Source organism: Heloderma suspectum, chromosome 12 (genome assembly GCF_057233095.1).
Source record: "Heloderma suspectum isolate Gila_16-S chromosome 12, 16-S_ref, whole genome shotgun sequence".
Classification (NCBI taxonomy): domain Eukaryota; kingdom Metazoa; phylum Chordata; class Lepidosauria; order Squamata; family Helodermatidae; genus Heloderma; species Heloderma suspectum.
Genome location: NC_139469.1, coordinates 11,535,261 through 11,550,173, shown reverse-complemented (window position 1 = coordinate 11,550,173; position 14,913 = coordinate 11,535,261). Strand labels below are relative to the sequence as shown.

General features: G+C 48.0%; 1 protein-coding gene across 7 annotated transcripts in view; it reads left to right on the top strand.

Annotated features, from left to right (window-relative positions):
* Positions 1-14,913, top strand: part of DHRS7B (dehydrogenase/reductase 7B) — a 57,623-nt gene that overhangs the window by 28,705 nt on the left and 14,005 nt on the right. For all 7 annotated transcript variants that reach the window (XM_084818394.1, XM_084818395.1, XM_084818393.1 and 4 more), the window contains exons 2-3: positions 5,526-5,701; positions 13,401-13,516. In XM_084818394.1, the coding sequence (XP_084674520.1) occupies positions 5,526-5,701; positions 13,401-13,516 (292 nt within the window). The remainder of the gene's footprint in view (positions 1-5,525; positions 5,702-13,400; positions 13,517-14,913) is intronic.

Sequence of the window (14,913 nt, the reverse complement as noted above, 5' to 3'; positions counted from 1 at the left end):
CATATCGGAGGTTGTTGATAATTCTCCCAGCAATCTTAATTCCGACCTCTGATTCATCCAACCCGGCATTTCTCATGATGTACTCTGCATATAAGTTAAATAAGCAGGGTGACAATATGCAGCCTTGTCGTACTCCTTTCCCAATTTTGAACCAATCGGTTGTTCCATGTCTGGTTCTTACTGTTGCTTCTTGACCCTCGTACAGGTTTCTCAGGAGAAAGGTAAGGTGGTCTGGTACTCCCATCACTTTAAGAATTTGCCACAGTTTGTTGTGATCCACACAATCAAAGGCTTTAGCTTAGTCAATGAAGGAGAAATAGACGTTTTTCTGGAATTCTCTTGCTTTCTCCATGATGCAGCGAATGTTGGCGATTTGATCTCTAGTTCCTCTGCCTCTTCGAAACCCAGCTTGTACTTCCGGTAGTTCTCGGTTCGCATACTGCTGAAGCCTAGCTTGTAGTATTTTGAGTATCACCTTGCTGGCATGTGAAATGAGCACAATTGTGCGGTAGTTTGAACACTCTTTGGCGTTGCCCTTCTTTGGAATTGGAATGTAAACTGACCTTTTCCAGTCTTGCGGCCATTGTTGAGTGTTCCAAATTTGTTGGCATATTGAATGCAGCACTTTAACAGCATCATCTTTTCGGATTTTTAATAGCTCAGCTGGAATACTGTCACCTCCGCTGGCTTTGTTGTTAGTAATGCTTCCTAAGGCCCACTTGACTTCACTTTCTAGGATGTCCGGCTCAAGTTCAGTGACGGCACTATCATGGCTATCAGGGACATTCAGATCTTTCCTGTATAGTTCTTCTGTGTATTCTTTCCACCTCTTCTTAATCTCATCTGCTTCTGTTAGGTCCCTGCCTTCTTTGTCCTTTATCATGCCCGTCTTTGCACAAAACGTTCCCTTGAGATCTCCGATTTTCTTGAAGAGATCTTTAGTCTTTCCCATTCTGTTGTTTTCCTCGATTTCTTTGCATTGTTCATTTAAGAAGGCCTTCTTGTCTCTCCTTGCTATTCTCTGGAACTCTGCATTCAGTTGGATATATCTTCCCCTTTCTCCCTTGCTTTTCACTTCCCTTCTTTCCTCAGCTACTTGTAAAGCCTCATCAGACAGCCACTTGGCTTTCTTGCATTTCTTTTTCTTTGGGATGGATTTCGTTGCTGCCTCCTGAACAATGTTACGGACCTCCATCCATAGTTCCTCAGGCACTCTGTCTATCAGGTCTAATCCCTGAAATCTATTCCTCACCTCCACTGTGTATTCATAAGGGATATGATTTAGGTCATACCTGAACGGTTTAGTGGTTTTCCCGACGTTCTTCAATTTAAGCCGAAATTTTGCAACAAGAAGCTCATGATCTGAGCCACAGTCAGCTCCAGGTCTTGTTTTGACTGACTGTATAGAGTTTCTCCATCTTTGGCTGCAAAGGACATAATCAATCTGATTTCGATATTGACCATCTGGTGATGTCCATGTGTAGAGTCGTCTCTTGTGCTGTTGGAAAAGAGTGTTTGCTATGATCAGCGTGTTCTCTTGGCAAAACTCTATTAGCCTTTGCCCTGCTTCATTTTGTACACCAAGGCCATGCTTGCCTGTTATCCCGGTGATTTCTTGACTTCCTACTTTAGCATTCCAATCCCCTATGATGAAGAGGACATCTTTTTTTGGTGTTAGTTCTAGAAGGTGTTGTAGGTCTTCATAGAACCGATCAACCTCAGCTTCTTCGGCCTCAGTGGTTGGGGCATAGACTTGAATTACTGTGATGTTGAATGGTTTGCCTTGGATTCGTACTGAGATCATTCTATCGTTTTTAAGATTGTACCCCAGTACTGCTTTTCCCACCCTTTTATTGACTATGAGTGCTACTCCATTTCTTCTAAGGGATTCTTGCCCACAATAGTAGATATGTTGGTCACCTGAATTAAATTCGCCCATGTCTATCCATTTTAGTTCGCTGATTCCCAAGATGTCGATGTTCAATCTTGCCATCTCATGTTTGACCACCTCCAACTTACCTTGATTCATTGATCTGACCTTCCAGGTTCCTAAACAAAATTGTTCTTTACAGCATCGGATTTAATAGCAAAGTTATTAAAGGGGTGATCACTCTCTTTAATAGCAAAGTCATTAAAGGGGTGATCACTCTCTTTAATAGCAAGCAAAGTTGAGTAGTGAGGACTGGAGCAAAACTGCAGGCAATGAGAAACAAGTGAGAGGTAGCAGCATGGTTGGGGAACCCCAAGGTTTGCAGAAGTACAAAAACACTTTTAAAAAAACCTTAAGGCACCCCCCCCACACACACACACACACACACAACAGCCCAATAAGGATTGAGCATGTTCAGCTACAGAATGTTGAGTATCACTTGGAAAAGAAAAATGGGAAGTCAGAAGTGGAATGGCCTGCTTGAACTCTACAGTTTATAGTAAATGGAGGAGTGGCTGGCTGGCTGGCTACCTGGTTGTAACTCTGAATAGCAGCACTGCTGCTAGGGGATGAGAAACAACTGCAACGCTTTGTTGCAGCTCCATTTGAATTCTATGACATATAGATCGCATAAAAAGTTTCAGGTTCATGGTAAAATAGGGAGAGCTGTTTTGGTTTGTTTTTTTTTATAGAGCATCTTCAATGTGTGTAGGGCTTTCCAGAGGACAAGAGGAGAAGTCCCTGTCCCAAGGATCTTACAGTCTAATAAAAAATTGACACGGGGGAAAGAACAGAGGAAGGGAGGGAAGTGAAGGCGCAGGATAAATAGGAGAAGCATGTATGATTAGCTGTTAGTTATTGCTTTTTTTTATCTAAGAGACTAAGGGTGCAAGGCTGGCTGGGCAATGCTGGGAGTTGTAGGACTTTTTTCTGTCTAACATGCATAGGATTGCGCCTTAAGCATACACTTCACACAAACACATGTAACAGGCTCTTGGTGACAGGGTGTTTGTTTGTTTTTCTTTTTCAAGAAAAGCAGCTTTGGAGAGAGTGGATTTTGAGCAAAGAGTTAACGTGGTGGAGTGAATCCTTTCCCACCCAACCATTTCTTTTCTCCAAATCCTCCCCCTCCCACAGTTTAAAATGCCCATTTACCTGCAGTTACCCCATGGGAGGACAATTTGAAGTAACAAAATGAGTGGAGAAAGAGTCAAGCACCACCGCCCCTTCTCCATTCAAACTCCCGCCTTTCTGAAGCTGCTTCTTTAAAAAAGGAAGGAAGGAAGGAAAGAAAGAAAGAAAGAAAGAAAGAAAGACCCCACGTAGCATTAGGGCCATTGCACACATTTGTACATGAGGTATAGGTTGTTGTTGTTCAGTCGTTCAGTCGTATCCGACTCTTCGTGACCCCATGGACCATAGCACGCCAGGCCTTCCTGTCCTGCGCTCTCTCCCGGAGCGTGCTCAAGTTCATATTCATTGCATCGGTGGAGGTATAGGTAGTGCCTGACATTCTGTCTACTTCCGTTGTTTGCTAATGCTTGGGTTGCTGTGCTGTTTCTTAAAGTGCGGCTGTTGTGTCTGGTTTCTGCCATTTTGGAGCCTGCTGTTTTGAATATGGTAGAGCCAGAGGTGGGCAACCTATGGCAGTCGGCCTAGTTTTAAAAGCCCTCTGCAAGCAATCTGTTCCTTCCCCAGCAGCCCACTGGGGAGGGAGGGAGAGAGAGAAGGGTGGGGTTGGCAGAGAGAGAAAGAGATGACCCCACCCAGTTTTGGTCTGGCCCCACCCACTGCTGGCATGCAGCCTACAACAAATTACCCCAAGGGAACACCACTCTCAACAGAAAAAGATCCCCCACCCCAGTGCTAGGCTTTTTTCTAATCAAAATAACATATTGTACTGATGAAGTATGTATGGGGGCAGTATTTTGTATTGTTTGTAAAGTCTCCCTTTTGAATGTAAACATTTAGGGCTAGAACAAACCAAAAGTTGGGGCTTGCAATTAAAAGAGGAAAAATCTAACTCCATATTGTTCCAGAATGCAAACAAGCAGAGCCAGAGTTTGAGGTTTGATCGATTACCTGGATCATATTACTGGAGATAGAAGTCCAGAGGACTGTTGACATTCCAACTGGCTCATGGTAACCCTGAGGCAGGGAATTCCTGCATCCTCCATCTTTACACTGTCCAGAAACTTGGCACGCTAAATAAATCTTTCCTCGGAAGACCAGTCTTGTACTTTCTGGCTGTGATTGACAAAATCCTGCCCAGAAACAGAATTTTGGAGTTAGGCACTGGATTGGTGATCATTGTACTTGCGTGAGGGTCTTTCCACACCTTTCATGGCAGCAAACCCAGGTGCTGACAGGTGTATGCGTGACAGAGCTGCAGCCAGTCCTAGCTCTCTGATGTGTGTATCTGTTTGATGCTCATGTTTCCAAATGGGCATTTATCTGATTTGCACATTTATATTCAAATTTGTGCACACCCAGAGAAACCCCTGCTGTGTGAATTGGCCCCAGTTAACTCTGACACCTGGGGCCTTTATAATTTCCCATATCAGCTTCCCTTTTGGAAAAGATGTCTCTCATTCAAACTCTGGGATCAGCCATGGGCTACAAAAACACCACACCCGACTACTGAATCAGTGTTTCATTTGTTGATCAGCACATTAGTCAAATGTCTTGTGAAGTTGTTTGGGGTGGGTAGGGACTGAGTTTGTGTTGTGGGAAGAAAAAAAACCAGCAGGAGGTCCTAGGTGGTAACTTGCCATGTGGGTCTCCTAAGTGATCAGTGATGCCATCAGGGCGGAACTTGGGGGCTGATGTCCAGGGCCCCACTCCAAATGAGCAGGAGGGCCACCAAACATAGCAGGTCTGGCTTGCTACATTTTCAAGAAAGTGAAGTAAGACACTTTACCACCCCTTTCTCATAAGAGTGTAACATTAACTGCCCCACTGTAGTCCAGAGATCCAACATTAATTGCACCGCTGTAGTCCAAAGATATAAAATTAACTGCACCACTGTAAGAGATGCTTGTGGGTGGTTCTGCAGAACCCTGCTTATGAACATATGAAGCTGAGTAGCTTCATATGTTCCATTAATGTCCATGAAAGAAAGCCTGTTTGTCTACCCACAACCGTGTTTTGTCACTTGTGGCACACTGACAGCCTCAAAGGGCAAACAGCAAAAAGAAGGAACCAGCTCTCTTCCAGTTTACACAGACATTCCACTTGGTTGTCTGGAGACAATTCTTGCTTTACAAGCCTGACTTAATGTATATGTTTGCATCTGGAAATTAGTTCTCTGATAGAAAACTTGGGTTCCCCTTTTGAATCAACACTTTACTCCTTTCGGTGCCTATGATTTGAGGCAGGGAAGGATTAATGGCAATGCCCTGATGCAAAAGAGATCAGAAGGCAAGTTGGCCAGCCCAATGGCTTCCTTGTCCTTGGCTTACTGATTTTACATGTTGCAGAACAGGTCCCAGGGAGCTGCTAGATTGGGTTGATTCTATAGCGTGTGAAAATAGTGAAATGTTTGTGATCAGTCTGTGTAATGTGCTTCTGTTCTGCTCATTTCCTGCAATGCCAGGAGGAACAGCCATAAAGGAAAACTTATGGATCTCACCTCTGCGGTCATCCTTCCACTGCTTTTTGGCAGCTTGGGGATCTTTGGCCTCTTCCGGCTGCTTCAGCAAATGCGGGTGAAGGCCTACCTCAAAGATGCCGTGGTGGTGATCACAGGAGCAACTTCCGGACTAGGGAAAGGTAAGTTTTGAAGCTATTGGGCATAGCGAAAGAGGAAGGTACCTTGCACAGAGCACATCTTCCTCAGCATCTTTCCTCAAGAAGCAGGGCTGTTGCTAAACTCTTCACCTTACCCTGCCCAAGTTCCAAGGTAGCGTTGCAGCATCAGATGCCTTGTGAAGCGGGAGAAAATTGGAAGTGTGTATTGTGTTTGTAGCACCCATTCACGAATATACAGGTTGAGCAGGTAGGAAGCAAGTAGAAACACTGGTGGCAATGCGAATCTCGAAGCAGCATCGACCAAGCACTCCAGTATCATGAAGGACTAGCCAGAAATCTTTCCTGTTCAGTTGCCTGGCACCTTGTTCCCCATCCACATCTTACACTAGGCCTGTCACCTTGCTTTGTTCTCAAAAGCACAGGTAGCTGCAATGCCAAATCTTGGCTGGTGGGGAGACGAAGGCTTCACCTTGTGCAGGATTCTCTCTGCCCATGAAGTTTTCTGTTATGCTCCACACACCCATACACAGAGTGGAGGAGGGCCTGCCTGGCAGTTGGATAAAAACTACCTTAACCTGTTGTTCCCACCTGGGAAGCAAGTCCCTGCCAGCAATTTCAAGTTCGGGCACTCCACTGATTCCACTCAGGCGAGCCAAGAATTATCGGTGTGCTTGATGAGGTGGGGAAAGGGCAATATTTCAACAGCCTCTCATAACTTAATTCAGAAGTGTCTTGGAGACCAGTGCTCAGCCTGGGTGGGGGCGCTTTCCCCTTCTGCTGAGGATGTAATTAACATTTTGGGGCTGTTGCAGAACCCAGAGTCAGAGAGACCACGGAGTGAAGGAAAAAGAGATTCTTTATTTAACGCGCGGGCTTAAGGCTGGAATCATTTCCAAAGAGCCAGAAGCCCCGAAATACATCAGCACATTGTTTTTATAGACATTGTGACACATATGAAACGGCTCCTCCTCCCCCTCCCGCGTGGGGTTGCAGTCCTCAACATTTCTTCTCCTAGCACCATTGTTTATAATACAAGAACTGGGTTATAGGGTAGCCATGATAAGGAGAGAACAGAAGAGAACAGCAGAGAACAAGATATACAATTGTATGACCTTTGACAAGATAAGGAATTCCTGTGTCTCGTCAGCTTACAACAATATATTCAAGGGAGAAAGAGCTCAGCAAGAACATGAAGCATGAGACTGCATGAGGCTACTTAGTCTGACCCCCGATATGGCTGCTACAGGGCTAGGATGTCCTTATTGCCGTATTGTAACTGCAAATTCCGAGTGGGGGATTCTCCTTGACATGCAGAGACTTCTCAGGAATGCAAAAAGCTGCCTTACCGGGTCAGGCCCCTGATCTGTCCAGCCTGGCATTGTAGCACCTGTTTATGAATTTACAGGTTGTTCAGGTAGGAAGCAAGTGAAAACACTGGTGGTGAGGCGGCATTGACTATTCTGGAAGCCGCTGTCCATGGTCTCAGACAGCAGTCTTTCCCATTTTCTGCTACCTCAGGGTCTGGGAACTGGTGGCCTTCCGAACAGGGCTCCAGTTCCCATCAGCCCTAGCCAGTCTGGTCAATGGTGAGAGCTGCTGGGGGTAGTAGTTCATCAGCCTCTGGAGGGCCAGAGTTTCCCAGCCTGAGTGACCTGATCCTTTCACCCAGAACAGTCAGGGACTAAGCCCGGGACCTTCTACCTGCAAAACATGTGTTCCAGCACTGAGCCGTGGTCCCTCCCCAACATGGTTCTCCCTCGCTAAGTAGTTGATTTACTTGTGAAGATCTTGCTCTTCCTCACCTGCCTCCACCCCACCCCTTTTTGGAAAGCTCTGAGCAGCCTCCACGGGGCTCCCAGCAGCCCTCATCCACCACTGATCAGTTCACGCCCATGTTGCTTCAGCATCAGAGCCTTCTGGACAATTCGCTGGTCCCAGAGGTGGAAATGTCATGAAAGCACATCCTAAAGTTGCTTCAGGTTTTCCGGTCATACACACAGCGCATGGGTGTGCTTTTTAAGGGATGCCTTTGCTGTCATGGAAGACGAGCATTTGAGCAAGCCAGCGCTTGGTTGTGGCTCCCTGCGGCGAGCGTGTGCAGCTTTGGGGACACACATTTCTCTCTGGTGGATATTTTTCACACGGGGAAGTGAGAGGACTCTGGCTGCACTCGCCCAAAGCGCTGAGCCAGAATTGGACGACTCTGGCTCATCGGTAACGAGCCGAGGTGCACGCTGCCCGGTTGCACCTGCTTGGTTCCTCCTGTAAGTGGAGGGAGAGCAGCCTGTGGGAGAATCAGGTCAGAGATTTCAGCGGGGGCTCCCTCCAGGGGTGTGGCTTGGAGGCTAAGCTCTGCCCCTGGAGGAACCCTAGGAGGCTCCGCCGGCCAGATTGGACAGCCTGGTGGGCCAAATTGGACAGCCTGGTGGGCCAGATTTGGCCTATGGGCCATGCATTCTGCACCCCTGAGCTAAAGCAGCCAGAAGTGTATGAGGGCAGAAACATTTCACTTAGCATTGCATCCAAACCCTGACTCAGAAGAAAATAAGAAGGGCCATACTGCATCAAATGAAAGGCCCATCTAGTCCAGCATTCTGTTCCCACAGCAGCCAACCAGCTGCCTGTGGGGAGCTCACAAGCAGGACATGAATGCAACAGCACCTGCTGGCTCATATACCCCAGAAGCTGGTATACAGAGGTATACTACCTCCAGTACTGGAGGCTCCAGTCTTTCCAGAAGCATGGGTTTGAGACCCATTGCTACCACCATGTGAAGGGAGAATGGGAGTTTCTCCAGACTCCCTGGAAGGTAGGCTGGGACTTCCAAAAGTCAGTAGGCTGCCACCACCCCAATTCCTTTAATCCTGTCTGAGTCAGGGGACTCTTGGACCTCCAAGTCTGCTTGGAGTCCACTAAAATATGGGCTCGAGCCAATGCCCTCTATTTTAGGCCGCAAGCCCAAACATTACACGGTAGCCAGTCACTCCACCAAGAGGCACTGAATCTAGCACCAAGGTTTACCCAGAAGGAAGCACGCTCAGCAATAGAGATACATAAGTAATTTATTAGGATGAGGGAGTGGAAAAGCCAAAGGGAAATTAAAGTTATACAAGGAATTACAGAGAACCTTTGATACAGTATCCCAAGCAAAACAGTTAAACACTAATTGACCTATCCGATACATTACTGAAGTAAGGGTCTCCTCGGTTAAGGTCCCAGCCAGGGATCAAGAATGCACCAGCTCACAACCACTTGACACATGAAGATGGGAGACCACTGAACCAGCCTCCATCCCCCCTTTTGTCTCTCAGGCCCTGGCAACTCAGGGCAGATCTCAGGCAGCCAATCCCAGGCCAGTGCCAGTGGAGTCCCCCCCACCCATCCAGCCCTGTAGCTGCATCTTCTCACCAAGCCCAGCTGTAATCGCTCACCCCAATTAGCAAAGCCCAGCAGTGGCCTTGAGTACCAGGAGCTGCCTGGAGGTAGCACATTTCCAGATGGCGGCATCATTACGTGCTGCTTGGGCCTAGCCCAATGGCCGAGGCAGCCAGAGGGGGAAACTGGTAACCTGTCTGCTGTTCCTGACAGCAGATCTCCAAATGTTTTGTACTTCAGCTCCCAGAAGCCCCTGCCAGCATGACCAGGGGTTAGGAATGCTAGGCGCTGCAGTCCAAAACATCTGGAGATCTGCCTTCTGCCCACCCCTGATGTAGAGCCACTGTGACCGGTAGCCACTGATAGCCTTATCTTCCTCTAACAAGCCATAATTTGAAGTTGGCTCACAGGCTTGTTAGAGGAACGACAAGCCAGGGTCCAGGCTCAGTGGTAATGCTAAGCAGGGGGCAAGGGAGAGACCAGACTCGAAAATAACACTGAGGTTACGAGCTTCAAGGTTGGAAGAAATTGTACAGCACTCTCCCTTGGCAGCTTGAGAATGCTTATTCGGTGCTTATAATCACACTCAAAGGAATCTTGTAGGCCTGAGTGTTCTTGTTGCTCTGTTGCCCATCTTTTTCTTCTTCTTTTTTTTACATCAACCCGTTAGGATTGTATGAATTTTCCTTCTTTGAGACACAGAAGCTAAGCTGATGTCATCTTTTCCCCCACCTCAAGACTATTTATTCACTATGACACACCTACCTAAACATGGCAACATGCCCTTCTACACCCACTGTCCTCACAAAATAGTCTCTCGTCATCCAAGAGAGGAGCTGCTACTTTATCTCGCCGTCCGTGGGTGTGGAATAACACAGACCTATCCTGCAGGAAAGATTGAACCACTAGTATCTGTGGGAGGAAGGGTTACTCAGCTATCTTTTTGAAAAGCTTCCTTTTAAAGTTAGAGCAAGAGAGTTGTTTCGTTCTAAATAAAAAAAAAATGTTGCCCTGTATTAGGCAACATTCTTGGTATAGAAATGAAGTAGATATGCCCAAAACCGGTGTTCTTAGCTGGAGAAATTGCAGGAGGAAAGACCACTGAATGTTTAGACAGAATGTTTAGACAGAAAAAACTCCTACAACTCCCAGCATTCTCCAGCCAGCCATGGGCAGGAAACAGAAGATGTGGAAGAGAGTGCAAGATTTTTGTGTGGCACTGGAGCCTTTTATGTATTGCAAGAGCGGGACCTGCAATAAAATGTTACAGCATGCAGTGCTCCTGTTCAGGGGCCAGCCAGCCAGGGGTGTTGCTAGGCCTGCGCCCATGGGGCCCCAGCCCCAAATCTATTCCCCAGGACACTGGATCTATTCCCCAGAGCCTTGAGTGTCCATTGATTCTAGTAGAAGGGGTTTTTTACTGCGTAATTGCCATTCAGGAGGCATTGCAACTGGGGAGGGAAGGGTTAACTTCCCCTAACCACTTCCTGCAGCCCCCACTCCAATCTTCCCCTACATGGCAATTAAGCTTAGAGAACAACTTTTTGCATTGGTTTGGGATGATCTGGGTCAGGGTGCAAATTAACTTAAAGACGTATTTTATTTGAGAACGAGAAATTGATTTGGATGAGAAATTAATTGAGTGGCTTTGCCTCCTGTGAAATTGAAATAAACCCTAGTAATATTTCTGAATTTGCCTGCATATATACACACACACACACATATACATACGTGTGTGTGTGTGTAATTTCTTTATTTACAGCATTTATATACTGTTCCACATCTAAACAGATTCCAGAGAGGTGAACAATAAAAGATAAATGTATAAAACACCATATTAAAAGTTTGTTATTTTAAAAAACAGAATACCAGTAAAAACCATGGCTGGTCAGGCAAAGAAAGCTTCCTGAAATAAGTGTGTTTTCAGGAGGCGCCAGAAACAGTGCAGTGTTGCCACCTGCCTGACCTCCAGAGGCAGTTAGTTCCATAGAAAGAGGCCACCACACTCTTCTCCTGGCAGACTCCAGTCGGGCTGTCGACCCATGAGGAACCACCAGGAATATGCTCTCTGATGACCTCAGTGACTGAGCAGCTTGATACGGGAGAGGGCGCTCTCTCAGGTATCCTGGTCCCAAGTTGTTTAGGGCTTTGTACACTAGTACCAAAGCCTTAAACCTGGCGCAGTAGTGAATAAGTGGCCAGTACAGTTCCCTCAGCAGTTGCATGCTGGAAAAGTGCAGCTCCCGACAGCCACTGAGCTGCTGCATTCTGGACTAGCTCCAGCTTTCGGAGCAGCCTTAAGGGTAGCCCCATATAGAGCGAGTTGCAGTAATCCAGTCTTGAGGTTACTAGCGCCTGTACCACTGTGGCCAAGCTGAGGCTGTAGCTGGCAAACTAGCCGAAGCTGGTAAAAGGCACTCCGAGTTGCCATGGCCACTTGGGCTTCCAGTGACAGTGATGGATCTAGGAGTACCCCCAGACTATGGAACTGATCTTTCAGAGCAAGTGCAGCCCCATCCAGAACAGGCAATGAGCCTGTCTCCCAGGCCCGGGAACCACTCACCCACAAGGCTTCTAACTAGCCAGGATTCAGCTTCAGTCTGTTGGTCCTCATCCAGCCCATTACTGAGTCTAGGCACTGATCTAGGCCTTGCACAGCCTCACCTGATTCAGATGTCACAGGGAGACAGAGCTGCGTCTCATCAGCACACTGATGGCATTTGGCTCCAAATCCCCTAATGACCACTCCCAGCGGCTTCATAGAGATACATAAATTGGCATATGCAGGTTTGTGTTCTACGGGCCTGGGCCTAGCACCCCCTTGCCCCCTGGTGAGCCAGCCTTGCTGTTTTGCCAGGCACTCCCATCCCTCCTCCCCCTGGTTTTCTGTTCATTTTCCAAAACAGTCAGTCAGCTTTTCACAGCCACTGACCATATGCAGTCCCCATTGGGCTGTTCCCCTCTACTCAGCTCTGGTTAGGCCTCATCTGGAGTACTGTGTCCAGTTCTGGGTGCCACACTTTAAGAAGGATGCAGACAAACTGGAGAGGGTTCAGAGGAGGGCAACGAAGATGATCAGGGGGCTGAAAACAAAGCCCTATAAGGAGAGACTGAAAGAACTGGGCATGTTTAGCCTTGAGAAGACTGAGGGGAGATAGGATAGCACTCTTCAAGTACTTGAAAGGTTGTCACAGAGAGGAAGGCCAGCATCTCTTCTCCATCATCCCAGAGTGCAGGACACGGAATAATGGGCTCAGGTTACAGGAAGCCAGATTCCAGCAGAACATCAGGAAAAGCTTCCTGACTGTTAGAGCAATACGACAGTGGAACCCATTACCTAGGGAGGTGGTGAGCTCTCCCACACTGGAGGCCTTCAAGATGAAGCTGGACAGCCATTTGTCAGGGATGCTGTGACTTGGATTCCTGCACTGAGCAGGGGGTTGGGCTCGATGGTCTTACAGGCCCCTTTCAACCCTACTATTCTATGATCTCCCTCCTGCTTAAGGGTGTTTTTTTTTTCTGAACATATTGTGTACTTCAACAAACTTCAGGGTTTCCGGAAGCTTGTTGATACCCGTCTTGTGCATGGCTGGTGCCCATTTGGCAGCCAGAGAAGAGCCCCAGAGAAAGGAAATACAACATTGGATTGAGGTCGGACACGACTGAACGACTGAACAACAACAACAGTTAGTTTGAGATATGTACCAGAAAACCTGTCCGGAGGTAAAAGATGCCATAAACACTGGAATGCCTCATGTTACTGGATCACACCAATGAGGCAGATCCTCCTCAAACCTGTCCTGTTCCAGACAGAGCAGAAACCCACAGGGCTCAGGACAAAGCAACAAGGCCAGCTGGAAGGCGTAACAGCCAGGAGAGCTCCTTCTCAGCAACTTGCTCCGATGAGGTCTGAGACCAAACGGAAGCCTTTTATGCTACACTCCCAGACTCCACCGTATCCTACAAAATTGAAGCCTTAAACTGGCCTGTAGCCTAGCACTCCTCTCTCTCTCTCTCTCTCTCTCTCCATGCCTGGCACACTGCTGGTGTTGGCACATTGGCTCCATGGAATATAGGGCTCCTGTAGAAGAGGGCACTGATCCGGTGCTGGAGCTAGGCTCGGGGATCTTTGGCAGCTCTGAAGTGGCTGCCGGGACCTGGAGTTGCCTCTGTTGGCACCACTGGTTCTTCGGCCTCAGAGTCTATGTCACTGCTGAACTCCTGGGTCGTGGCAAAACCCATCACCACCGCACCTGCTAGGAAACATGAAGACAAGGTTTCTCTTCATGTGGTTTATTCTCTGTCTCTCTTTCTTTGCCTCTCCTCGGTTTTCTTTCCTGCCAAGAATGTGCCAAAGCTTTCCATGCTGCTGGGTCAAAACTGGTGCTGTGTGGAAGGAACGGTGAGAGGCTTCAAGACCTTCTGCGGGAGCTCTCTGCCACTGCCGGCCCCCCAAAGAACGTAAGCGTGGGCCAGGGAAGGAGAGGTGGTGTTGATGAGGGAGGGACTGTAGCTCACTGGTACTTTGCATGCATAAGGTAGGTCCCAGGTTGCCACCCCTGCTGGTTCTAGATTTCAAATGGATCATGGGAAGGAGGGATGAGGAGACCTCTGTGAGAGGCTTTGTAGAGAGACACCAGCTGTGACATGACCCCGCCATTCCTGCCTAACATTTGACCCTCTGCCTTTGAGAGCATGTGGGACTTTGGCCAAGTCCTCCCTTCCAATTATCCCCAGCCCTTGCTAACAAGGCACAGGCGTGTGGGTTGGGACCATGCAGAACAGCTCCTTGTCCTTGGCCAGGGAGCCTTTGTAAGGGGGACTTGAAGCCCTTGTCAGGAGACCGAGGAGGGGTGTGTGTGCAGGGTCTGTTGGAGGCTGTATTGCTCTGGACCAGAGATCAGTCCCTTGAAGGAGTGGAAGGTGCAAGGAACCTTTCCTGGGGTTGGGTGGCGGCGTACGTTACAGGGGCGCAGGACAGCTCATAGGTGTGTTTACTGTTTTGTTGTATCCTCTGTTTGCTCCCTCACCTTAAGCTTGTTAACCTGCCGTTAAAGCGGAGGTGGCTCTATAGCTGGGGCAAATGGAGCAGCGACCTTCTGCCTCTCCTCCACCCACTTGCAGCAGAGAAATCCCCCCACAACCAGGTGCATTTGCTCCAGTGCTTCCAAGCGCCACCTGTGCTCTTCTCCTGTATTACTCTGGCAGTCTCAGCAGAATATTGAGCATCTGCCCCACCAGCCCCAATGAGCACCAGCCGCCACTGCATTAGTCATCTCTGTTTGGCTTTGCATTGGGTATTTTGAGGTTTCCCGCCAAGACTAAGAGGGGGAAAATTTTCCCACATGTCCTAACCACTTGGAAATGCTACCCAAGGTTTAGATCTGGACCTGGAAGGCAGGGGTTGGAAGTGTATGAAGTCCCAGTTGGGATGGAACAGCGTTTCACCACTTGTTGGAGAAGATAATACTACTGGGCTTGCAGGATCCTTGGTCTGACCCAGTGGGTTGGATCCGAATTTAAACTTTCCCTCCCCTTCCTTCCCATGGCAGTCCCTCCAGCCCCCTACACAGAGAGTCTGGAGACCCTGCTGAATGGGGTGAGCCATGGTGTGTGTGGGAGGCAGGATCCCCAAAATCGGATGGAGGGCCCTTCCTCTTGCGGAAGGCAGATCCGGGCTCCAACCAGGTATCAGGAGGCTTCTTTACATACTATACCTGTGCATACATCCAGTGAATGTTCAACATTTGATGAATGTCAACAAACCCAGATAAATTTTGTGAATGTTCAAAAAAAACAAGAGAAAATCTCAGATGTACCACTGAACGTTGACAGTCGCTTAAATGAGTTTGGTGGAT